Source organism: Cydia splendana, chromosome 16, assembly GCF_910591565.1.
Source record: "Cydia splendana chromosome 16, ilCydSple1.2, whole genome shotgun sequence".
In the NCBI taxonomy this organism is placed as follows: Eukaryota; Metazoa; Arthropoda; class Insecta; order Lepidoptera; family Tortricidae; genus Cydia; species Cydia splendana.
The window spans coordinates 16,023,538-16,051,427 of NC_085975.1; the positions used below are offsets into that span (position 1 = coordinate 16,023,538).

Sequence of the window (27,890 nt, forward strand, 5' to 3'; positions counted from 1 at the left end):
CAGCAGAGGGTTTGCCGCAAAAGAGAAAATTTCCTTATCGTTATCACTCTTGTTCCTTCGTTTTCTATGGAAAGCATCACGTGATCACCGATCAGCTGTCATAGAGAATGACGCCTCGGCCCGGGCCCGGCCCGGTCTAGCGTGAGTCATCCTTTACATTTAAGTTCAATCTTACCACTAGTTTGCCTATTGAGTGTTTCTAAAGATTTCTCTTTGTTTCCATTTAGGAAATTCTTTATTGTTAAATAAGATGGGTTTCAAGATATTAGCTTGTATTACGACTTTGTAGCTTAGGTTCTAAATGCCAGACTGTTATTTAATACAACGATTAGTACAACGAATTGAAGCGCTGGTGGCCTAGCGGTAAGAGCGTGCGACTTTCAATCCGGAGGTCGCGGGTTCAAACCCCGGCTCGTACCAATGAGTTTTTCGGAAATTATGTACGAAATATCATTTGATATTTACCAGTCGCTTTTCGGTGAAGGAAAACATCGCGAGGAAACCGAACTAATCCCAATAAGGTCTAGTTTACCCTCTGGGTTGGAAGGTCAGATGGCAGTCGCTTTCGTAAAAACTAGTGCCTACGCCAATTCTCGGGATTAGTTGCCAAGCGGACCCCAGGCTTCTATGAGTCGTGGCAGAATGCCGGGATAACGCGAGGAAGATGATGATTAATGGTACAACGAATTGTGCTAAATATCAATATATTTATGATATTGATGATGAAAATTTGTTGTTTTGATTAACTTCAGTGATGAGTGTTATGACAATTGTCGATGTTTTAGGTAGGTACTAAAGTGTCGATATATGCATAACTCACGCAAGACCGGACCGAGCCCGGGCCGAGGCGTCCGACATGTAATTTTCTATGACGGCTGATCGGTGATCACGTGGTGCTTTCCATAGAAAATGAAGCGCCGGCAGGTCCGGCCCGGCCCAGGCCCGGTTGGGTGAGTCATCCTTTAAATAGTATTCAAGGTAAACTGTACCAGATAAACTGTGTCACCGCTCCCAAGATGTTTGAAAAATACTACAATAAACCTAAGCTCTACTTTACGTTGGTTGTCTTTGAAATCTTGTTTAAAAGAATAAATAAAGAAGAAAAACAATTATAAATTATCATAGTCATAAATAATCTTTATTCTTTAAGCAGTCAACAAAATTCGTCTAATAATTGTATCCGTCCCTCGCGTTGAAGCTTGGTCGCCTGGATCGGGCACTGGAGCCCTGGGACTGAACTGGGGGGAGGTAAGCCTTGGTGGCTCCGGCGAAGCCCCGGGAGCCGGATCTGAAGGCGGCGTTGGTGACGACGGTGTCTTCATCGTTGCCATCGCTGTTAACAGTGTTGTAGTTACCGTTGAAGCTGTTACCATTATTGAAGTTGTTACCGTTGTTACCGTTGAAGTTGTTACCATTGTTGAAGTTACCGTTGTATTGGTTGTTGCCGTCACCGTATTTGCCTTCGCTGTAGGAGCCTGAAATTAGAGATGATAGAAAGATTTTTAGAGATAAATGTGTCTATTATATATGCGATTTAGCTGTATGGGTATAAGCATCTTTCTTATCTACATAGATAATTTGTTCAAGAAGAAAAACCAGTAAAATGATGAAATAAATGAAATGAAATAAATGCAAATAAATGTTTGGTCCACGAAAATAGACAGGGATGAAATGAAGAAAGTTATTGCCCAGTTTCTTACAGTGAAGTCTAATGAGTAACAGTGAACTATCTCTAATCGTTTGGGCTACATATTTGATTGGTCGCATTGTTATTACAAACTTAAAGAAGCCTTTTATTGATTTATCGAACTCTGAGCTTAAAAACAGGATATAACTGGGATAATGCTTAAATAAAAAGACAGACCGAGAGAGGATGTGAGCGTATGAGGGACCTGGGGAGAATCATCTTACCGTCATCGTAGATGCCAGCAGCCTCATCACGACTGTTTTGCTCCAGTGCCTTCAGGATCTCTTCTGGTACGGGGGGAGGGGTGGGGAGGTGATCACCAACTGGCACGAATCCGTTCTGGTCAGCTGTGTACCTGTGGAAAACATCATGGTCTAGAATTTTCAAACTTTCTATGAAGATTAATGATAATTAAAGGACATTTAAAAAAAATACTATGACAAAGTGAATTTACAGAAATTCTGGAAGTTAAAGGAAAAGACGTGCTCATTGTATATGAAAAAAACTGAATATACATCTAGTTGTGGAATGTTTAATAACTCGCTGCAGGTATTTCAATGGGTGTGGAGTTCTTTAAAAATAAATGTACAAGATGTTAGGATCGACAACGCGCATGTGTCACTCATGTAGATGCAAATACATAAATTACGGTAATCGCTAACTATCAGATGGGCTATATCTATATATTTACCAACGCGGTAAAAAAAAAACATCCAAACCGGATCCTCAGAAACTGGCACGCAGTATTTGCAATAATTTCACTTGACGTTTGAAGTTAAAAAGCCAATGAACTAATATTTTACCTGACGGTGTACACCTGTCCATCATCACCAGTGTAAGAGTAGCTGCCCTGAGCCTCAACTCCGTTAGTAGCCACACCGCTCTCCTCAGCATAAATGCCGTTCTCAGTTTCATAAGCATAAGAATAAGTCTCTCCATCATTCTGGGAATCCTGGCGAAGGATAGCGGCGTTCTTTTCGAAAGCGGCTTGAGGTCTTTCAGGGCGGTCGAAGCCGTTTCCGTTGAATCCATTGCCGTTCTGATTGAAATCGTTTCCGAGCTGGTTGAAGTCGTTTCCATTCTGGTTGAAATTGTTTCCGTCCTGGTTGAACCCATTTCCGTTCTGGTTGAATCCGTTTCCATTGAAACCGTTGCCTTGCCCATTGCCCCGGCTATCAGGGGCTTGGAGGAAGTTGGATCCAGATGAAGACTGAGCGTTGGGGGGGAGGTAGGTCCGGTCTAGCTTGGCGCAGCTAGCCCAGGCCACGACAGAGAGAATGATGATCTGCAACAGAATAGAAAACATTTTTAGAGTTCAGTTCAAAACTTTGTTCACGAAGCTCTTATTTTAGGGTCATTCTCGAAAAATATGTCTGCGGTCTAATTGCCGCGATCCATACTAAATGTATGAAAATAATCCTGGCAATTAGACGCAACGGCAGACATATTCTCAGAGAATGACCCTTTAATTGTTCTGGACCCTTTTTTTTAGACTGATACCGTGGTTTGTTTGTTACATTTTAAGTTTTTTTCTTCATGAGGCAGACCAGAGAGACGCGGGGTAACACTAAAGTAGGCTAATTATAAAATCATGACACCTTCTTTTGACATGTTACCGAACTTTTCACTAATGAGTGTAGATGATGATTGTGTAAAACCAATTAGGTTAATAGTGTATGTTTACTTTACACAGTAATCAAAAATACAGAATGCTTTAAAATACTGAGCACCGAAAGCTCACTACTTATTTCACTAATTAGAACAGTTATCAACATAGTTAAACTAAAAAACTTTTTGTTTATTTAGAATGGTTCACTTAATAGAACACTTGTCAGTAAATCTCGTTTAAATCGAGTTATCAATGCAACTCATGTATTTTTTGCTCCAATACAAAAACTACGCACCAATTTCATGTTTTTTGCTGTAGCTACCACTCAGTTCAGATCCGAATGATGTTGTGATAGCAATTAAAACATTGTACTATATATATACCCGATCGATCTACTTAGATATTGAAGATGGGCCGATCGGTCGTGGTTCGCTATTGCTTAATCATGTAATACGCAAAGATGGACGCTTAATTGTTGTGGACGTGTTTATGCAAGAGGTATGATTCAAAAGTTTTGGTAAAGAATCGACATTTGAAATTTTGATTAAATCTAAAACATAACACTACGTTTTTAACAAGCTTTTATTAGGTCGACCTGTATGTAACTGTGTAATGGAATCTATTAAGGTAACTAATTTAACCATCTTCCAAGGATCGTAGGGTCATGAAAATTTTCAGCTGTATGTAGTTCTGATGACAATACTATAATATGGTACTGTCGAACTGATCTGATGATGGAGACAGTAGGTGGCCAACTGGCCATAGGAACTCGGTGATGAAACTAATTGTGTTAGGGGTTTTTAGAATTGTCTGGATGAGTATTAGTTGTCTGTCGTAAGAAAAGTACAGTCAGCGATAAAAGCTTGTACCAAAAATGAAATTTTTGCCAAAAACTTATTTGTTTAGTAACTAAACAATTTTTTTTTAAATTGAATTGTAATTTAATAAATTGTCATTCGTATTTTTTTCTTTGACAAAGATATTATTACAAGGTATAATAAACAACACAAACCGGGAAATGATATTTTTAGCATATGTTTGATCTAAATTATATCATTTTTTCCATTGAGTATCATTAACTTTATTACATGTTGCTTAAGCGGAAATACTTATCATGTATAGAAAGATGAGCAGTTCTAGTCTCTGTGGCATTAAAGCTTATGCAAAAGCAAAGAGCAATGAAAAAGAGACTTAATTTCACGAAGCTTTTTCATTGATGATAGGAAGCCTGAGATTAATTATAAAACAAGTGATTGAAAACTATGACCCGATTACAGTTAGTTTTAAAGACAGTTAAAATGTAGCCTATGTCACTTGCAAAATCGTTGAATACATCAGCATGAAAATCAGGCAAATCAGCTCAGTACTTTCGACGCTACGATGCACCACACCACTACACGTTACACATTACACCCCGTCGATATATAATATACATTCAATTCACGCATAGATATGTCTATGTCATACACATGGACTGCTAAAATCATAAACCTTGCCGCAGTTATAAACTCTGTATCTTTAGGTATTTAAATAAAAGTAAACAAAATTTACCCTTAAAAATGACTTCTTAAGCCAGTTGAGGGTAGATGAAAACATTATCCAAACAGCCGGTTTTGTATTTGGTTGGTTCACCAATAACGTTATAACTACCTACCCGATAATGTACAAATTGTTTGTTTACTTTTATTTTAATACCTAAAGATACAGCGATAGGTAAAAAAATACTTCACTCTCGCATAACACCATCATTTTGGCACACCCACGAACACCTCAATAACCACACGAGCTTTGCTTCCACATATCGACGGCCTTGCACTGGAACCTTTTGACCGACCTCTGTGTAAAAGACGGTCTAATTTATATCGTGCCCAATTTGGACTGGTCTAGATATAGGTAATTGTGACCTATTCGATTTTATTGATGTTTTATGTAGATTGATTTATATTATGTTATGAAAAGGATTCGTTTTTTGTGTTTTGGATTTCATAATTGCGCACAGAGTGGTAACTGAATGTTATTAGGATTGAGTGCTAGCTCACGGACAATGGAAGTATAGTATTGCACTTACAGAAGAATTCAAATGCACATTATAAAATATCGTACAGTCATAAAGATATTTAACTACAAATTTCTAATGTTTATCTGCATAGGTACTTACATATATTTTTTCGACTCATGTATCCCTGCGTAGTTTGCGAAAATTTTAACAGTTTCAAAATTACAAATAGATCGCTAACACTGAGGCCTTAAATTGGCCGACACTATAGAACCGAAAACGCGAATTTTTAAGAAAAGTACCTAATAAAAAAATGTTTTAGTTAGTCTTAGTGTCCGACCGAAGGTTCGGTTTCGGTTTCGGTTTCGGCCAGTTTCGGCCAAAAATTCATGTTTCGGCTGTAGTTTCGGTTTCGGCCAAAAAACGGCCGAACCTTTCGGCCGGGCCGAAACTTACGAAATGGTACTTCGTACTATGAAACTAAACTATGTGACAAAGACCAAAAGTTGGGGAATAAGTAGGACAACAATATTAATATGTACCTACATATACTGATTCATGTATAGGTACAGTAATTAACTGGTTTATTATCAAAACACAATTCCACTAATGAGGGCGCCACTAGACGCAGTCTTAAGAGGCTGTTAATACCTATAACGCGCACACTGTCTAATTGTATCGGAGTAAATGAGATAGCACTGTCGCATGTTACTGGGCCTGGGCAAAGGAATAATAAGAAAACTCATCATCTTCCTCGTGTAATCCCGGAATTTTTGCCACGGCTCATGGGAGCCTGGGGTCCAATTGACAACTAATCCCAAGAATTGGCGTAGGCACTAGTTTTTACGAAAGCGACTGCCATCAGACTGACCTTTGAACCCAGAGAGTAAACTAGGACTTAACGGGACTAGTCCGGCTTCCTCACGATGTTTTTCCTTCACCGAAAAGCAAATAGTAAATATCAAATGATATTTCGTATACCTATAAGTTCCGAAAAACTCATTGGATTCGAGCCGGGGTTTGTACCTGCGACCTTCGGATTGAAAGTCGCACGCTCTTACCGCTAGGCCACCAGCGCTCAAGGAAATATCTCGCTTTTTAATACAATGGACATTGGTTGGAGTTTGTGCTCAACTACTTATCCTGAAGCCTGAAGCACGGCTTTGACTTCGCATGAAAGTTCGCCTCACTGGGGCACTTCGGACTTTTAGGCCCAGGTGAAGATCGGTACCCGGCCTTGCGATATTTTAACAAAAATTTTCGCGCTCGCTGCGCTCGCGTTTTTGGTTGACCCTGTATCTACATGTTAGCTTGACTGGTGAATGAATAGAGTTAGACTAAGAAAATTCTGCAATGATTTTGATAGCATACGCAGTGCAACTAGTGCAAATGTTATTTATACGTCATAATTTCATAGAAGTTTTGACGTTTAAAATAACACTTGCACTGCGTTTGTTATCAAAATCGTTGCAAAATTACCTTGGTCTAACTCTAGTAATTTTCTTAAAAAACTGCTTAAGTAACATCAATTTCAAGGACATTGGGTGTTGACAGCTCCATAATATGTGTGTAAAAGCGGTTTTATGACATTTTTTAAACGATTTTAACAAGTCTACAAAAGGTTCGGTTTCGGTTTCGGCCGAAACTAGAGCCAAAGCCGAACATTCGGTTTCGGCCGAAACTAGAGCCAAAGCCGAACATTCGGTTTCGGTTTCGGTTTCGGCAAAAAAACATGTTTCGGTCGGACACTAGTTGTCTGTATCTTTAGGTATTTAAAAAAGTAAACAAACAATTTATACATTTTCGAAAAGTTATAACATTTATTGGTTAACCAACCAAATACAATGCCGCCTGGATCAGTCACTGAACGACCTGACTTTAACCTGCATTATTTGATCATGTGATGTTTTCTTTTATCCCCAACTGGCTTAAGGAGCCATTTGAGGGTAGATTTTGTTTACTTTTATTTTAATACCTAAAGATAAAGAGTTTATAAGCTGCTTTTGTAAACATTTAAGTATACTGAAGTATTCAAACTTCGTTACAACCGAACCTAGGTGTGCATACCTTATTTATTTAGATGCCTAAATTTAAAGTTATTGGCAATGTGCCAATAACTTTAAATGATAATTATAATAATGAAGAATATAATAATGACATACTTAAACAATACTATTTATACAATAATTAAATGGCTTAAATTTAATAATTTGAATGTAAATATTAATAAAACTACTTATGTGCAATTTCACAACATATATGGCCAAAAACAGGACCTAAAAGTTGAATATGATGGAAAAACTTTAGTAGAGAATAACCAAGTGCCATTTCTTGGAATACTTTTAGATGATAAGTGTGAAGTTTCTTGGAAATCGCACATCGACAAAGTATGTGGAAGAACAAACAGCTTTGCTTATGCTCTTTGGCGTTTGACTAAAGTAACAGATAGACAAACTGCTATTCAAGCATATCATGGCTACATTTGCTCAATACTTAGATACGGGATTTTAATATGGGGTAACTCGGTGCATATAAATAGACTTTTATCGCACAAAAACAATGCATACGCAATATTTGTGATGTACGACAGCATGTATCTTGTAAACCTTTATTCAAAGAGCTTAAACTTTTAACATTACCATCACTGTATATCTATGAAATGTGTATTTTTGTAAAGACAAATCCAAACCTATTTAAAAAGGTGAGTGATGTGTGGAGCTTTAATACCCGTTACCCAGATAACTTGTACTTGCCTAGAATAAAAACGAAATTATTTAAGAACAGTTGCTATCCGATGGCCATCAGATTATTTAATGCTCTACCGAATAGTCTCAAAAACTTGTCTTTAAGGGAACTGAAAAGAAAACTTTCGCAATGGTTGCTAGAAGAATGCTTCTATTCTGTTAACGAATTCCTGAAGAGAAATGAATTTGCCGTAGCTATTAAGTATCTATGTAATTAAATGTATTGATTATGGTTTCGTAAAAATAGTTTAGACTAGAATAAGTGTTTATATTTGCATGTCTTTACTGACAAAGCATGTGAAACTCAATACCTCTGTTGTAAATACCTTTGTAATGACCATGTTTTTAGCAAATACATTTCTGATTTCTGTGTATAGTATACAAAGCTATGCTTGTAACATTGACATTTTCTTTGTTTTCGCGTAGATAACCTCAAAAAACAATTTTTGAATACCATCCATCTATGTTCACTAGCATCGTAGTAATAGCGTAGCGGTGTAATAAGACCGCCCTGCGCTACGTCATTTCCAATACGTCCACGGTTGTGGGTATTTAAAAAAACTACGCACAAAAATGCAATCTATTCAACTTTCGATCAAAATTCCTTACAAGTAACTACTTCAATTCTGCACGGTCCGTTAAAATTCTCCATATCTGACCACTAAAAGACCTAAGTCTCTCATGTTCCACGCGATAATAGTCCTTATTACTATAATCTTATGTTATAGAATGGTGAAATGATGACCTGGAGTTGGGACATTTGGGATCAGGTACCTACGCAAAATACGCAGCACACTTGACCTACGGCATTGTTTATTTTAGCTTAGATCGTAACATTGGTACCGGCAGCTGAGTTAAACTCTTAGATAAACCAATCTGACTGGAACCTTAATATTAATTTAATCAATAAGGGTGACATTCGGGTGACAAATGCAGCTGCATTAGTGTTGTGACATTACTGCGGTAGAATTAATGACATTAATGTCGCCGATGTATCTGTCAATTTCTTTTAATACATCACTCATTTTATCAAGGAAATTGATAGATACAGCGACAGCGACAGCGACAAACACACACAGACAGCGATAACAACAATAATTACCTAGTAAGGGTTAAAACACACTCAATATGCCGCATTACAGGTGAGTCGTATCGGCCCGCTACAGTAGCCAGGATAGGGTTGAAGCTGGCCCGCACTGTAATGTCGCAACAGTACCCATTAAATAATTTTGGGACACTAGGACATGTAGATCCTGAGTCCTGAGAGACCTGGTATCCGAACCCAACATTATTGCGACCAAAGCGGCTAGGCTTCAGTGGCTCGGACACTTAAAGAGAATGGGAGAGGATCGTGCCGTGAAGAGAGCGTACTTGGGACAACCAAATGGGAGACGCCCGATTGGACGTTCCAGGTACCGCAGGAACGACGTAGTAGCTCAAGACCAGCTCAATCTCGGCCATGGGGACTGGCGAGAGCTATCGCAGGACCGAGAGGCATGGCGTGATCTGGTGTCGGAGGCCAGGACTCACTTTGGGTCGTCGCGTCACCGTAGTAAGTAAAGACATATATAGATAGTGGCAAATAGTGGTCAGACTGAAACTCTCGACTCTACTGTTCATTAGAATAAATCCCAAAAGCTACGTTGGTCATCATCATCAAAAGATCGATATTCGCAAACTGTGCGTGCATAATCGTAATTTGTTTCAATTGTCCGACGTATCATTCCGATCGCCGTACAAGCCTGGGATTATCTAACGGCCTGGCCACGATATTGCGCGACTGGCTTCGGCTACGGCGACAACCATAGGTTGGAGCGAGACACAGCTATGGTTTTCGCCTTAGCCGAAGCCAGTCGCGCAATGTCGTGGCCAGACCGTAAAGGTTCTTATTCAGATTACTAAGCTGCTGCAGTCCCGTAAGTAAATGTCAAAAACTAGGACAGCAACAATTTACACCCATTTTGATATTTTTTAGGGTTCCGTAAAAACGGAACCCTATTACTAAGACTCCACTGTCCATTAAGCTGTATCTCATGAACCGTGATAACTAGACAGTTGAAATTTTCACAGATGATATATTTCTGTTGCCGATATAACAACAAATACTAAAAACAGAATAAAATAAATATTTAAGCGAGGGTCCCATACAACGAACGTGACTTTTTCCCGTTTTTTGCGTAATGGTACGGAACCCTTCGTGCGCGAGTCCGACTCGCACTTGTCCGGTTTATGGATGCAACTTAACTGACACAATCCTGCGAGAACTGAAAGATGTAAGCACTAATAGGCAATAAACGACTCCCAATCTCATTCACTTGACATTCGCGGCAGTAATGCAGTCGCCTGTAATATTATGCTGCAATACTGCTCAGTAATTCTGCCAATTGTTGAGATATTTAATATATTGAAACATTATTACACGCACTCACGCACGCACTCGCGTCACTTGCACCTACCCCGGGGTTAACCGGTTAAACCGTTCACCCAGTGTCAAACTGTACTAGTAACCATGGTAACTAAAGGTTTAATCGATTAACCTCGGGTTAATGAATGGTGCAAGTGGCCCTAACTCGATTTACAACTCCACTCACTGTAACTCGCGCAAGCGATGATAATAACACGGTGAGCGCGTGCGCCTACTGACAGCTATTTCTCTTGGATAATGAATTTGATAAGGTAAAGGTTTTGCCTATCTTCCTGATAAAACTGACTGACAGACAATACTCTGTTGTATGGTGAGCGCTAGTAGCCGCGCGGCTTCCAACATTTATAAGCCGGGTTCGTCGGTTCGAATCCCAGTTCGTACCAATGTTTGACGAAGGAAAAGCCCGGGCTTCAGATAACATAGTTCAGTCATTATAGATTTTGACCTGTGAATAATTAGTTCTCTGATTTTTTTTTCGTAGGTCCCTCGGAGTCCTCAAAAACGAGATGATGAAAATATTTTGAATTTGTCGCTTTTTTCAAATTTAATTTCCAAAATATCGATCCTAGAAGAAAAATTGTGAGGACCAAACTTGTAGAGAATCAAATTTCCCACAATTTTTGTCCTCACGGTTTTACTGTAAAATCAAAAATGGCCAAGTTATTCAAGAAAAACCGTTTTTCGAATATACACAGGAGCCTGATTCAGTCTACTTTTTGAATTTACACTCCCAGTGACCCCCCCAAGGGACCTACGAAAAAAAAATCCAAGAACTGATTATTCACGGGTAGGGTCGGTTTTTTTGATATAATGACTGTACTAACAGTCCGTAAATACCAGCGGGCTTAAGGGGCCCACTGATTAACAGTCCGCCGGACGGTATCGGCCTGTCAGTTGTTCGGAACTGTCAAAATTTTGTTCTAACTGACAGGCCGATACCGTCCGGCGGACTGTTAATCAGTGGGCCCCTTTACCGCGAACCATGTTCGACGTGTTACACTTACGTACCCTGTCATACTTACGTACAAATTTACAAGTGAAGAACTATTTTATGTATAATTATTCTTGTGTATTTTTTTCAATGTTTTAGCCCAGAACTTTCGGAGATAGAGGGGCGTGGAATGACAGACAGGCGCACGAGTGATCCTATAAGGGTTCCATTTTTTCCTTTTGGGATACGGAACCCTAGAAATCACTTTCTTAAAGAGCATATTAGTAGTAGTATATATACTTTTCTCCAATAATACTTTTTGATAAGTTGCAAATAACACTCATCATATTGTTTATCTTGGTTAATTCTTAACAATTACGCCTTTCATAATGATTAATACCTATGATAAAAGAGAGCAAATCATTTCTTAGCAAGAAATAGGGCAGATATTTTACTGTTTCGTAGTAAGCAGTTCTGATTGATGGCCCCGTCCGTAAAACTAATGGCCAGGTTACTAGTAGCCTTTACTGAACCTATAGACCACCTAGATGAGTTCAGATCGGCTAGCATGACTTGCGTTCTCGCGTGCGACTCCATATACCGGGTGCGTCCTGTAATTCGAGCAATAAATTAAACTGTAGGATGTACTGCTTAAACTAACCAACATAGTAAACTAAACACCAGTAGGTCAATATAGGTCATCAGTCGAAAAGATGGCACCATACCTTTGACCTAACCTCGAGTAGATGGCGATACTTTTTGACATTTAACAAATTTAACACGTATCAGTGAAAAAATAAGGATCAAAGTTAAATGCCGTTCTAACAGTGTTAATCAATTGTGTCGAAAGATGGCAGTAAATGTACTGACTAAATAATTTACTTTGACAATATTCCTTTAGTTTGATAAATTCTCTTTGCTATTATACCTACACAAATTACAAATACCATAACATGCCACTTGAACACAAACAAAAACATAATTGAATTATCCTTTTTACAGCATACAAAACGTTACGCTGTTTCATAACACTCTCATTAACTATATTATAATCACATTTAAACGGAGTAATTTGTACGGCCGATATGATTACCGGTATTAAGCCCTCTTCACACCGTCTCAATTATCTTTAACTGACCATTCAACATTACATTATCTACCTTATTGCGTGTACATAAGGTATAATTGCTCGCTTAAATAAGTGTGGTTGTTGGTCAAAGTTTGTGGGAAGAAGTACGGTACCTAGGTATGTCATTTATCAATGAAGTCAATGTAATCTGCTTTAGCGTTGCTTTAATTTTGGGCAAAGAGAAGCGGAAACGAAAGAAGACAGAAGGTTTGATCATTAATCATCATCATCATAGGCCTTTTCGTCTATAGCAGACGATTTATGGTGTAACACACCGGAGAAACACCGTTTTTGGTGGCTGAATGCGATGCGAGACCGACATGGTCTACCACAGGTCTGACAAGAGGAGTTTGCGGAAACTGAGACACCTTGTCGTCGTTTTTGCCAAGTATATTCGGTATGTTCATCATATTTCCATAAAGGATATTAGATTTTTAGAGTATCTTGATCGATAGTTTGATTCAGTAGGTATTTCTACCAATAAAAAAAAATCGAATGAAAAAGTTAATATCCGTGATATAGTGGTGTGCTGGATGGTGTAAGAAACAAGTATATAACACCGACTATAATATATCTAGCCAAAATCACGACTACAGAAAGATTTTTTCTTTTATAAATACGGAACGTTTTTTAGCATGCACTGTACAAAGCTCACATTACAGATTGCGTAATGCGTACTATCGTCTACTTAAAGTATACTACTCGTTTAACTCTGATAGCCCGAAGCAGACCACTTAAATCTCACGCGTGTGAATCTTTGATGAGTTGGACACTAATTATATAGTTTTTGTAGGCTACCATTATTTTTGACTGTTGGTTAAAATGTCAGGGCAGCTAATACGGTGCGTGTGTGTTGCCAAAGATTGACAGCAATGAAATCTGACATGTTTTGTAAACCAGGATGTCTCAATTGTTAGGGTCTTGAATTTTTTTGACCTTAATTATGTTTTCCGGGTTAAATAAGGTTTTTTCGACACATTGACATGGTTTTTGTGATTAATTAATTTTTGATACCTATCTAAGTAATTTTTTTAAAGATTTTTAGGGCTTTTTTAAAATCTTTTTCATATGCCGCCTTTATGTCTGTATCTGAATATATATTTTATTTGACGTCTGAAAAATCTGCTGTCTGTAATTAGTGTAATTACATACAAGTTTTGACTATTTTCATTTCTCATGGCAGTTGTGCTACTTTTTTTATCACTTTACTATGCACTGACTTAATTAGAAGAAGAATTATTTGCATATTTTTTGTTGTTTAATAATCGGTATGAATTTCATACAGGGTGAAGATGAAGCAAAGGAGACTTAAATAAAAAAAGTTATCGCTTTCGAAAAATTGCATAATTTATTTCCCTTCTATCACACAGTGACAAAATATTAAACTTACTATGTACAACATAAAACTACGTACAGAGTAACTTTTTTTGTATATTTTCTAATGCCGCATTCATATGAGCTATCGTCCTTTGGCTATTTAGTATTTGTATCCTTCTTCAGGGCTGAAGCTGGGTGGTTGCCTTGGTCCTCCGAAAGTTTCCTGATTGGAAGGCCTTTGGGGTTGCTGTCCAGGACCCTGACCTTTGGGAGCCTGGGAACCAGGGAAACCTTGAGGTCCTTGCGCCGCTGGGCGGTTAGAGCCAGGGAACGCACCTTGGCCTTGGGCACCAGGGAAACCAGTCTGGCTTGAAGCACCAGGGAATCCAGGTTGACCTTGAGAGCTTGAGCCAGGGAAAGCAGCTTGAGGTCTTGAACCATTAGGACCCTGAGGCCTGGATTGGCTGCCGGCGTTGAAAGCGTTTTGAGGGCGGTTGTATTCATAGCCGTCTTGTTGAGTGTTGCCCTGACCTCTCGGGCCTTGAGGGCCCTGGGGGCCTCTCTGAGCTGGGGATCCTTGCGATGGCTGGTTCTGGCCAAAGTTAGATGGTCCACGGCTAGGCTGCGATCCAGATCCAATTTGGTTCTGATTGAACTGGGCAGAGCCCTGGCCTTGGCTACGGGGAGCTTGGGGACCTTGGTTGAACGACTGAGGAGCAGAGCCGGCTTGATTTCCAGGTTGACGCTGCTGAGACTCAGGAGCCAGGTATTGTCTCTGGTTGGAAGCTGGGCCAGACGGCTGGTTTTGTCCTGAGAAGGGTCTGGCTTGACCTGAGGGCTGGCTCGGTTGGTTCTGTCCTGGGAAGGGCCTGGCCTGGCTCTGAGCGCCTGAAGGCTTGAAGGGTCCAGCAGGTATAGCGTTAGCGTTTCCATTAGGCTGACGACCTTGATCCTGGGGCCTGGAGTAGTCATATCCAGCCTGACCGCCGGTTTGGCCCTGAGCACGCTGGCCAGAGAATCCTTGGTTGCCATTTCCATTGAAGGCTGATTGGGCTTGATGTCCTTGGCTTCCTTGGGTCGAGCCGGAGCCGAAACCGGGTCCCTGGGGTCTAGATGGAGCACTTCCTTGGGTCGAGCCCTGGTTGAAACCGGATCCCTGGGGTCTAGATGGTCCAGCACTTCCTTGAGTCGAGCCCTGGTTGGAACCGGTCTGAGGTCCAGATGGTCCAGCAGAGCCAGAAGGTCCGAAGCCGGTAGAACCGCCGAACTGTTGACCTTGACCTTGGTTGAAGGAGGGAGCGTTGTATACCGGAGCGTTGTCTTCTTCAGGGTTGTAGGCACCTGTTGAGTAATAAAAATGCATTGGACATTTATTAAACACCTAGAGAGGCCAGGATTAGTCTGCAACGATTTTAATAGCACACGCAGTGCAAGTGTTATTTTAAACGTCAAACTTCTATGAAATTATTATAACTTAGATTTTATATCAAAATCATCTAGTGAAAGTGATACAATGAAGAAAAGTCCTATATTTTGTGTAGCAGTAAAATTAAAGTTTATGCTATTAAATTAAGGTTTGTAAGTAGATTTGGGCAATTTCATTTTAACTTGTATGTACTTTAAAGCGCGACTTAAGGGGTCAAACAGATCACTGTGTTATGTCTTTCCTGTAGACATACACAAGAGTTAAGGGCTATAAAGGTTAATTTTCTTATTTAACCCTTATCCACGTGAAAAGGTCCTCCTTTTATTTAGAGAACTATGATAAAATCATTGCTTACATGCCCACAAGCTGTTAACTATTGCCCACAGGAGAGAAAACTAGTGTGTTATCGCGAACAGCACATTTTTCTCTCCTGCGGGCAATAGTTAATAGCTTGTGGGCATGTAAGCAATGATTTTATCATAGTTCTCTAAATAAAAGGAGGACCTTTTCACGTGGATAAGGGTTAAATAAGAAAATTAACCTTTATAGCCCTTAACTCTTGTGTATGTCTACAGGAAAGACATAACACAGTGATATGTTTGACCCTAAGTCATGTTTCAGTAACGTCTAACCGTCACATTCCTGACAAAATGTATGGGATTCGATTTGACATTGACCGTCAGTTTTGTAACGATTGCTAACCGGCCGTTAATGGTACACGTTACACGTTATAAGTGAAAATGCCCATTTACCATTCTCTAACAGCTGAACAAAAAGAGATATGCATGTTTATGCTGAACAATTACACTGTGGCAAATACTTTGAAACACGAACTGTCATATCTCGCTATTTGGAAGAGTATTCCGGGGTGGCAGATAGGTACTTTTTACACGACTGTCCAAAAAAAGAGTGTATTGACTTGGCGTGTTATTTTATTCGCTACTATTGGTGCTGTGTTGCTGACTGTACTCTAAAACTTATGAACATGTGCAATCTTAATGCCTTCTTTGTATACACGCCATCAAGCGAACACAAAATCTAAGAACAATACAGTCAATCAAACTTAGCATGCCTCTTACAACACCTAAACGTTAATTTACTTTCTGTTTGAAATACGAGTATATGCTGATATCAACTGTATAAGTATTTCAAAATTTATTTTTTTATCGATTTCATCGTCAGTAACAGTAACTTTTGTTTAATATGTTAAAACTGCAATTTTTAATACATATTTTATCCTCTGCCATTTTCGCACGATAGACCGGGCCCGGCGCGGGCTGAGGCGTCTGACATGTCATTTTCTATGACGGCTGATCGGTGATCACGTGGTGCTTTCCATAGAAAGCTCCGGAAGCTCCGGCCCGGCCCCGGCCCGGTCTAGCGCGAGTCATCCTTTATGGGAATATACTCATTAGAAATAATAGCTTCGGTATATGACAACAGATGGCAAATTACTATGTTACTGATGTTGCAAATAACGTTTTGTAATAAGATTCGTGACTGTACAACGCGAAAATCTTCGCATTTTACTATTACTCGGGAAGTCACACAAGTCGTGAGGTTAATATATCATTTTAAGGATTTTAATGGACCACAAACTTTGAGAATTAAAGACTGCTACTGACATGACGTCGGAAGGTTAAAAAATTATGAAATTTCCACATTGAAAAATTTCGGAGATTTTTCATATTTTTGTACGGGGATCTGAATGTTCCGTTTCCAAAATGAAAGTTTCCTTTATTTCATATGATTTTCCTGAAATTTACGAGAACTATGCAACTTTTGTGAAACTTTCCGCAACTTGCACAAATACTGCTGAGATGGAATTGCATTTAAATTATTTAAATACTTTAGAAAAGTAACAGCTCATTAATAAAAATGTGTCTAAAACAAACGTATTTTAATATTTAAAATTATAACTACCCACAACCTTAAATCTCATGCGAAGGGTTAAAATCTTTAACCCTTTTAAGGTTATTTTTTTTCCTCGCCAACGCTCTTCCTTGATTGATGTTTTAATTAGAAATAATTTGATAGGCACGTTTGTAATTAAATCTACACGAATGTTTACAGTAACGATCAGAATTGATTTCTTATGATTGGAATTTATTTATACGAATTACGCATACGCAAATGTATCGATATTTACTGTACCATCGCCCACACTGTCAACTGTACATCGGTGGACCTTATGCTTTTTGTAATAAGGTCCACCGCACACACCACAGTGTTGCTGTTTGTACATGTATTTATTTACATTAGGTAAGTAATTAGTTAGCGCATAATAGGCACCTATGGAAGAAAGTAGTCTTGATACGAGTAAATACCTATTCTAAAAAGCATTTTCGCACATAGCGATTTTGATCTTTGAACTGCTAAATAGATATTAAACTTCGCGCTTTTGGTTTTTGTAACAAAATTTATCGAGCTCTCTAAGGCTATAATTAGACATACAAAAACAAGTGAGCTACATCAACATCAACCGCCAGTAATTATGTTCGTAATAAAAAAAATGTATAATCTTACCTTCTTGGGTCCCAGCAGCAGCAGCCCTCGCGTTCTCCTCAATGGACCTCAGGATCTCATCAGGAATAGGGGGAGGAGTAGGCAGATGGTCACCCTGGGGCAGATATCCGTTCTCATCAGCGGTGTACGAAATCTTGTAGAACTGGCCGTCGTCACCCGTGTAAGAGAAACCACCTTGAGCCTGCACACCGTTGGTGGCTACTCCTGACTCCTCAGCAGAAATTCCGTTCGAAGTCTCAAAGTTGTAAGAGAAGGTTTCACCATCATTCTGGTTATCGTATCGGAGGATTTCAGCGTTCCTGTCAGCTGCCGCTTGAGGACGCTCAGGCTGCTGGGGTCCATTTTGCGCAAAACCAAACTGGGAAGAAGGAGGTTGTACACCAGTGCCAGCAGGCTGGAAGGCCTGAGGCCCAGCCTGTCCAGAAGGACGACCGAATGAACCAGCGTTGCTGCCAAATCCGGAAGGTCCGGAAGGCTGGTTCGATTCAGGTCCGAATCCTGATCCAGAAGGCTGGTTGGATCCACGTCCAAATCCTGATGATCCAGTGTTGCCAAATCCAGCAGGTCCAGAAGGCTGGTTAGATCCAGGACGCCCAAATCCGGATGAGGATCCACCAAAGCCAGAGCCGGCCTGGCTAGGTCCCTGGGACTGAGATCCTGGGAATCCTGGAGCCTGCTGCCCAAAGCTCTGTCCAGGCGCGCTTAGGGACCCTGGGCTTCCCCCGGCAGTCGCAGCACCTGGTGGTGGTAAATACGTCCTATCCAACTTCGCAGCATAGCCGAAGGCTATAAGGGATAGGACTATAATCTGAAAACAGAAAAAAACACGTGATTTTTCCGTGAAAGGTCAAAGGACGGGCGGGTCAAGATTAAAACTGTAATTTGTCTAAATTGTAGACCAATTAAGGAAATTGATGGTTGTTGCTTTGTATTAGGGTTTAAATTGTTAAAATTACCAGCTTCATGTCTAAGCTGTGTGGACGGATGGGATTGAATGTGCTCTTCTGATGGATCTCATCCTATTTATATGGAGTAAAGTCGTTCACAGCGAGTTACTTAAAGCTTTACTCACGGTCCTAACCTTTGACTGCCGAAGATTCCTAGTTAAGAGTACGTTCGACTTCGCAGAAATAATAAGTTAATTGTGTTTAAATTATTGCAATTCATATTTTATGAGAGCGTTAAATTTTAATAGCCGAATAAAGAATATGTAATTAATATCTTATAAGTATTATATTTAAAGTAGCATAACAGAAAAAATAAGTAGGTAGGTTAGGTAGTAGTTTTCTTTAACATAAATATAGAAAAAAAACTTTTTGTTAAGACTTAATTTGGCAAAACAAGAAACAATTTGAAGTTAATGTATTTAGCATTGTTTGCTAATAACATACCTACACGTTACTATCGTAGTAAGTTTTTTTATATAATAAATACACCTCGTTATCTAATGCTCAGTTTGGGGGCAAGTGATGGGGCAGTTGCGATAATCAATGTCTGGAATGAATGTCTAGAGCATTCACAAAATAAGAATTTTATTTTGACAAACAACCCTTTATAGATAAATATGAATCGACTAATAATGTGAAGCAACATCACTATTTGCCCCAAACTGAGCATTAGATAACGGGGTGTAATAATAAACTAAATATAATTAATTTTACGTTCCTTAATATGAAGGCAATTAATATCAATTATTTAAATAGTTAACTTTTCACTTAATTTTGCCTTTAAATTTTTTTTTAATGATTTGTGTTTATTTAATGATACAATATGTAAATATTCTATCGCCATTATGCGCATTAAATATAAATCTATCTGTACTTTTACTGACAGAATTTAATCCTGGCACAAAAAAAATACAAAAAAAACTCGACATTGTGTTCGTCCCCTTAACAGTTGCATGTGTGCGTCGTTTCAAAACCTCCCGATCGATATTACTCCGATAGACTAATTATTTGCGCGTGCGCATGTGTGCGTGTGCTTGTGTGTGTGCGTGTGAATGTTTACGAGCTTTTTTGTGCGGTGACCGGGGTCTGCATTCTGCGATACCCAATTAAATTCGGATTTAATCAAATACATCAAATACAATGTCCAATATGTGTAACACATGTTGCATGCTGTATCTTACTGTAAATAATAAGATATTTTAGATTTAAGACAGGCAAAAATGTATATTTTGCATGCTGCTATTCAGCTAAATGAGCTAGATGTAATCCTTTTAAAATAAAAAAAATTAAAACCTTTATTAACCACATTTAATGCAAATAAAGTGCTTACTTACCTACTCACTTAAATTAAATGGCATTTCATTTTGTTTTGTGCCACTGTTCATGATAAGCAACGTAATGTGCTCAATGTTTAATTTTTGCTTACAAGTTATAGCAATTAATTTAAGTAGTTCTAACCACTGAACTATATCATTTGCTTATGCGGGAATAGACTCCAAGGACCTGAATTCGTGTCTCTGTATCCAAGTTTTTAGAGTCCATTCTCGCATGAGCAAATGATATAGCAAGTTTACTCATTTATTTACTTTAGCATACCTACTAATCAATACTCCAACCAATTAAACTCCATCTTTAGCACATTGGAGAATAGACCCCCGGATCTAGCAAAATTACGCAGGGGTCAAATATTATAAAAATTAAAAGCACATCGCAAACGTGCGTTGGGCAAAAAAATTGACAACCCGACAAGTGCAAGGACGCAATTATGTACAAACAGTAACACTTTTTAACTAACCACCGATGGACCTTATGGTCTTTGAAATAAGGTTGAAAATGGTTAATAGTTGGGTACGTGCATTGAGAGCATGTTGTGCAAAAATGCGAACAGTATTAAAATCAGGGTTTAAGTGTACTCTGAGGTCAGATCTCTGGTTAACTTGACGTGTAATGACTGTTATGAGATATTAATTGAATAATTTGCCTGTTTTTTGTTTGTGACATGATATCATAACATATAAACAGGTATCATAATCATAACATATAAGTAACATTTATTAACCCTTATCCAGGCATAGTACGATTTATCGACCACATACGCGCCACTAGAATTTCTACTTTATCATTCCCATTTAAGATTCAAATTGGATTGCACTTTCGGGAAATTTGACTTGTCTTCAAATGACAAAACTTCCGTGAGACACAGGCATATTAAAAACTGGTCACATCACGTATTTTAAGTCGAAAAACGCTCGACATGTTACGACCGAAAACCCCGACCGAAATACGTGAGTGACCCGTTTTTAATTTGTCTTCAAATGAATCATGAAAGCTGGATTAATTGGAATATATTTGGATTTTTCGGGAAAACCTTGTAGATTGTACCTTGTGGGTTAAGATAAGTAACAACGTTAGTGTAGGACCTACACCTATACGGTGACCACCAGTTTTACACTGACATATTCGCTAACGTTTGCGTAACTTACTTGCTATACATCTCGCTCGCACTAATGTGCCAGTACGAGCGAGATGCATCGAAAGTAAGTTATGCACACGCTAGCGAATATGTCAATGTCAGGTCAGTGTCAAGCTCGTGGTAAGGCTACTTGTATGTTAAGAGTTTTCTCCATTGAAGAGATTTTCTCACTATGTGAGTGATTCTCAAAATAGTGGCATCTTAACCTGTCATCGAGTTTTTGAATTGAATGTATGTTTATTTGCTCTTTTTCATATGAAACAAAAATGTATCCAGATAAACTAAAACAATGTTTATCGAGGCCAAGTCATTATTTTTATTTAAATTTAATACTTATATTTATAAAAAATAAAGAGTAGCACTTTTTACTGTAACCTGTCTTGTCCAAAAGCATCGCTCTTCCAGTTTTAGTTCTTTAGATTTTATAAGCACCAATTTATGTAAATAAAATATCATGTTATATAATAACATAAACAATACCTTTTAAAATGTACTTTGCACAGACCTTATATATACATATATTATTTACAACAATATTCACGCACGAAGTTTGTCCAAGGATATTTTCTCTGTTAACCTGTACCAACCTGTACATGCGCGGTATTGCATCTGACTCATACAGAACAATTTATTTAGATCATAACTATGGCAAAATATTAGGTAAGTATCAAGCTAACCACCGTAGGGTACCATTATGACCCAAGTGTAGTGACGGGCAGTTCTCGAGAAGTTTCGGAAACAAGAGAATATCGCGAGAAGCTTCTCGAGAAATTTCTCTCGAAAGGAAATTTTCGAGAAAGTACTTTAAATATAATAAAAATTAGATTATTTGTTTTTTGTATGTGTTGATATTAGTAATTTATAGGTATTCGCAATACATTTTAGTTCTTCTAAAACCTTTAAAGGCAAAATTCTCTTCGTTCTCGAGAAATTTCCGAGAAATTTCTTGAAAATGTTCTCCGGAGAACTTTCTCGGGTTCATTCAACACCGTTTAAATGGTAAATAGTTAATAAATAAAACACATTTTTCTTAAACAGGTAATTCGCAACTCGTGTCGATTTAAAACATTCCCTTCGGTCGTGTTTTAATTATTTATGACCACTCGTTGCGAATTTTCTAGTTTTGCACTTCGTACTACTTTTGTATCGTAATACTATTATATATTAGCTACTGGAAAAAAACATTAAAGGCTACCTCATTAAATGTATTCCCTGTAATATGGGCTCATCCGAAACACTCCAGATTGATTAATCACTTCAGGTTCTTTCTTTTCTAATTCGTGTTTTACTTCAACCGGACTTTTTTCGCAATTTATCATATGCCGTATCAAATCTTGTGATATTTTTGCATCTGCATCACAAAATGAACACACGTCTTTGATACATCCATCGTGCGACAAAGTTCTAAAGTACCTACTCAAACAGTTTACCTTTTTAATTTTAATTTATTAACACGTTTGATTTGTCACAACCGTCCACTTTCTTAGCATTGATGACACTGAGAGAAAAAAGCATTTGTACCCTTCCCTATTCAAAAATTACCTAGAGAATAAAAAAAAATCACATGAAAATAAAACAATGGAGTATTATTGGCGATAAGCGTTATGTACCGTAAAATGTGGGGTAAGTTGGGTGAAATTTGACTTTCAAACCTCGATAAAATTTTATTTTTACATGTGAAAACTGAATGGTGTATATAATAAGTGGTTCGGACGTTTATATTTTATTTTGGGTAGTTCCATTTCATAACTTTGACGATAAAGAGGAAACCCCACCTCGTCCCGTAGTGCCTCGTATTTGGGGTGAGAGGGTTTTTCATACAAAGGTGATTTTGGAAGATTGTTGGATCGTTTTTTTTTTATTATGAATATTACTATAGCTCCATTTTAAATTGGAATACATTATTTTTGTAGCAGTAGCCTTAAAAACCCACCTCACCCCCCTCTCAATCCTTCTCTCCCCATTCATAACCCATACCTCCCCGCGAGACCTACTCACCCCGTTTTACGGTACAGGGTACAGGAAAGTTTGGCGGCTTTCTTTTGTTTTATAAACTAGGTACCTGAAATAGTTCATGACATGACCATGATTCTCTGCCAAATATTTCAAATCTGTTTTATTAAATATTTACCGTTCATTTAATTATTGAGTAGAAATTAGTCATTTTGTATTAACTCCATAATATTATATTTTATTACAGATTGTCAAAACAGTTTTCAAGTTCTTTAATATGAAACATTTTTTTTATTATTGCACAACTAGCTTCTGCCCGCGACTTCGTCTGCGTGATGATGATGATGATGATTGATAAAAACTATCCTTTCTCGGGGCCCAATCAATCTCCATACCAAATTTTGTCCAAATCGGTCCAGCGGTTTAAGCGTGAAGAGGTAACAGACAGACACAATTTCGCATTTATGTATAATAATATCGGTATGGATTGGCTGTTTTACATGAATGCCAAATGTAGTCGAGAACAATTTCAAGAAATTTCTCGGGAACAAAATTAAATTATCCTTAGAACGTTCATTTCATTTGGCAGAAGCCAACTTATCAAGCCAACAGCTGTATATAACATAAATCCAGACTATTTGAGCTTCTAAACAATAATACTCGAAATAACCAGTATTTTTTCTTAAATATTCAATCCGGAAATTTTCTCCTGGAATGCTTCTATGGAGAACGTTCCCGAGAAATTTCTCGGAAACTTCTCGAGAACAAAGAGAAGTTGGCCTTTAGTATCGTCTAATTGGTTCGAATACCTTACGCATAGTTATTAATCACTAACAGTTATAAAGTAAAAAAATATGAAATTTAATATTGTTTTGATTATATTTATGTACTTTCTCAGAAATTTCCGTCCAAGAGAAATTTCTCGAGAATCGCTGAGAATTTCCAGGGGAAGGAATTCTCGAGAACGAGAAATTTCTCGCCGGCACATCACTAGGCAGAACAAGTGTCGTAGTTTCGTAGAGACAAGTGGTTAAAGGCAGAAATCTGGGGTTTTGTAACGGAATGTTATCTTTAACTTGTCTCGATTATTTTACGAATTTGGTATGGGGGCCTAATGTAATAATATCAATTTAATATTGTATGAAGGTTTATTCATCTATGGTAAAAGTGAGACATTCGTATTATTATCCTTAGAGAATATAACCAACGGAGACGCCATGTCTACAATTTTCGGTACATAATATTCTGCCGTTTTTTGCGGGGGAGGGGTACATCAAATGTATACGTAACGTAAACATAGCCATGTCAGATAAACGTCAGTCCATACATGTGGTTGACATGAGGTTGACCATTGGCCGCCTATTTTCGACAGAGGGGAACGCCTGTTAATGACCACTCCGTTTGGTTATATTCTCTAAGTTATTATCCGTTCAAGGGGAAAAATAAAAATGAATGTATTTTTTACTGTAACCTGCTTAACTTTAACCTGTATTCAATGTATAGGTTATTGTATGTCTTGAAAATAACTTCTTCATTTTCCGTTCCCTTATGAAAATTTGGGGTACTTGAAGTGGTAAAACATATTTTTCATTATTAAAAATAAAAAAAATACAATGAAAATTTTTTCATTAACTTTAACCTGTCGATGCCACTTTCTTGAGAATCACTCATGTAATTAGATTCCAAAAAAAGTAAGTATATGTTGCCACTTTCTACTAGCGCGCCTTGTATTTATGTAAAAATAAGTAAATAAAACACCTTTTTTTAAAACGTAGGAGTGAAATTACCAATAAATAAATTACCTTAGCGTGTTTATTTATAAAAAGGAATTTACTATTTTGCAAACTAATTATTGCAGTGGCAACATTGTCTTACTTTTTTTGGAATCTAATTACGATTTATAGTTTATAGGTACCTACATATTATTATATTTGACTGTACGAAACTGTAATAGGTTAATAGTTCGCCTTTGTTATACGTTATGCCAATATGCTATCATCTTCGATCCGCAGGGCAATTTCGAAACTGACAGCGGCGCGGCGGTCAGATCACAGCCAACTCCATGGGAGGTACAATTTAAAAAAATCATAATTTTTATTTTACCGATCTGTTTGTATTACCGGTAGACCACTGGGCTATAATCGCGAAAATCGAAGTTCGCAAATTGCGGGCATCTTTCTCTGTCACTCTAATTACGCCTTCATTGCATTGAAAACGGTACGTTCGACGATACGGTGATAAAAATTAACATTTGACGATCCGAAAGGTACCTTAAGATGAATTTGTAGTCAAAGTTTGTAAAAAATGGCAATGGTAAATTTGTAAGAGAAAGATCGAATTTCGGTTTTCACGGTACGCCCTTTAAACGGACATCAACGCTCTCATTAAGATTATTTTTTGGATTAACGTTGAGATGTTTTTTAGACGTAATTAAGAACTACGAGCAATGTAAATAGGTAATATAATGATATAAGTTCCGTAGTTATATAGTGGTAATTTTACACGAATGTACCTATAATAGTGCTGAATTTTAGTAGTACTCCACGCGAAGCTTATTTATTAATTTTCTAAAATTTCAAACCGTCGCGAAAAGAATCACGGTTATAAATATTTTAGTGGCATTTTAAACTCTGTCTTTTATTGGAAAAGTTATAGGCATTATATACACGCATGCGCGGGCAATTTGCAAGCGCCTACTGTCCGCGGCGAACAAACAAGTCCCTAATAACATTTGCCGGACTTTCGAATGATCCTTGGAACATGGCGGATCGTGCTCCAGACTTTTTTTTATTTTTTGCATTTTGCTGTTTAATGTATAATTTAGATAGCATATTATGCAGTGAAATAGCGAGTGTGACGGTTGCAGTTAATGAAGAATTCTTCTGGAAATACGAATAAGTAACCAATTCTTGGACATCGTTCGGCGGTTCGTGGTCTCGGCCGCCATTACGCTTTGTACTGCTGCTCCAGCTATCCTCCAGTGCATCGTGAAGGCCTATCACCGTACATCATGCATTAATACTTTGTATTATGAAATATTTTACTTGTAATTTATTACTGTATTTTGGCAAGGGCCCATGAGGCTGCCACTTCTCCAATAAACAAACATAACATTTGCCGTTTGCGGCATTTTTCGTTTGAACTCTGTGCTGTAACTATAAGTGACCATCTGACCATTGGCTACTTTGTTTGTTCGTGTACAAACGTAGTCCCCATTTCCCTCTCTGGATAAGTAATTGACATTACGAAAAATATCTTTCATAATTTGATATTGGTTATATGATATGTATATTAACCTTAGCCATGGCCCTTTGGGCCCGATTCGGATTTTGAAATAGACATATATTAGACATCTTTTAGACATCACCAAGATATTATAACGATATGTTTAAGATCTAACCTGTCAAATTTGACATTTGCGCGATTCTGGAGATGCTGTTGAACGATTTCCACAGGATATGACTTAGAGATCCAATTCACATCTAATAGATATCTTACTCTATCTAACGTAAAAGTGACATTGGTTGCCCGAATTGCGCTGCAAAAGAGAACTAGTTGATATCTAAACTGTAACGTATCTAGAATGGATCTAGTACGTGTCGTCTCTGTGAATATCTTGAAGTTCGAATACGGCAGTTTGTTCTTAATATCAAAGACATATGTAACTCCGTATAAGATGAATAAAGTCTAAGAAAAAAACGTGCCTCGGAAATCAAGAAAAAGTCATTCTCGGATAGATGGCGCACACACCTTTAGCCTATGGTCGGCTAGATGGCGTTGACGACACCGTTTTATATTTAACAATTTTAACACATAGGTATCAGTGAATGAACATGGGTCAAAATGATATAAAAATAATAAAATCATTTATCCATATACAGGGTGGAAAGGCACGACGATCCTTTCCGGAAATGGGAGATAGTTTAGCCTAAGCTCTATATTTTCTCCATAGAAACTATGTTAATATGGGCAACCGTTTCTAAATTATGACCTTTTAAACATCCACGCAAAAAACTACTTTGTTCTAACCCTAACAGGTGACAGGGTCAATGAACTTACTTGTAAACAATCAGTATTCGACAGGAAATTATGCTAATTTGTTGCCATCTAACCATTTTTAGGTCTGCTTACAGCACGGTAAGAATCATTGCAGGATTTTCGCTTTCTTAGTGGTTTCACTTGTTCAATACTTGAATGAAATAGTTATGTTATTCCTTAATATTAATAATACTAACCACAACATTGTTTACAACGACAGTTCAAATGGTGACATTGACAACCACTCAAAAGTACGCAATCGTCTTATAAATATCTCTGGTTTCCTTGACTGATAAAAAGGTTTTAGTTTCTTAACACGTTTCACAAAATTATTTTCGAATAATTGGAAACTATTTAAAATAATAAAAAATTACATGTAGGTTGTGTTAGTTGCACCAAATGAACTTGCAAAAATGAAATACTAAGAATAAATCAAGAATAAATACTTCTTCAATACCAAACTAACAAACCTTCTTGCGTGGTAGGAAATAGACAAGACGTCTGATGTTTGAAATTAAATTTTCATTGAACTATACTTATTGAATGTCATATTCTTCAAATAAAAATGTTAGATGCTCGTGGCTATTTAAATTTGTGGGGCTGTGTAAAAGATATGGTGTACCAAACCAAACGGAATGTGAAACTGCGGACGAAATGAGACAAAGGCTAATTGGTGCTTTCTGCGGAGG

At 37.9% G+C, this 27,890-nt stretch overlaps 2 protein-coding genes across 4 annotated transcripts; both read right to left on the bottom strand.

The window, feature by feature from the left end:
* Nucleotides 1–1,141: 1,141 nt before the first annotated feature.
* On the bottom strand, nt 1,142–3,600 carry LOC134797920 (pupal cuticle protein 36a-like). Of its 2 annotated transcripts, XM_063770265.1 has the most exons (4): nt 3,592–3,600; nt 2,491–2,972; nt 1,912–2,042; nt 1,142–1,475 (listed from the first exon to the last, which is right to left on the bottom strand). In XM_063770265.1, exons 1-4 carry the CDS (start codon nt 3,598–3,600, stop codon nt 1,168–1,170), a joined length of 930 nt encoding a protein of 309 aa, XP_063626335.1. In that variant the 3' UTR covers nt 1,142–1,167. The 2 variants fall into 2 exon arrangements, with proteins under 2 accessions (XP_063626335.1, XP_063626334.1); XM_063770264.1 differs by lacking the exon at nt 3,592–3,600 and having other exon boundaries at nt 2,491–3,033.
* Nucleotides 3,601–13,850: 10,250 nt separating this feature from the next.
* Nucleotides 13,851–18,912, bottom strand: LOC134798391 (pupal cuticle protein 36-like). Of its 2 annotated transcripts, XM_063770806.1 has the most exons (4): nt 18,747–18,912; nt 17,791–18,598; nt 15,018–15,179; nt 13,851–14,963 (listed from the first exon to the last, which is right to left on the bottom strand). In XM_063770806.1, exons 1-4 carry the CDS (start codon nt 18,753–18,755, stop codon nt 13,999–14,001), a joined length of 1,944 nt encoding a protein of 647 aa, XP_063626876.1. In that variant the 5' UTR covers nt 18,756–18,912; the 3' UTR covers nt 13,851–13,998. The 2 variants fall into 2 exon arrangements, with proteins under 2 accessions (XP_063626876.1, XP_063626875.1); XM_063770805.1 differs by having other exon boundaries at nt 13,851–15,179.
* Between the last annotated feature and the right edge of the window lie 8,978 nt (nt 18,913–27,890).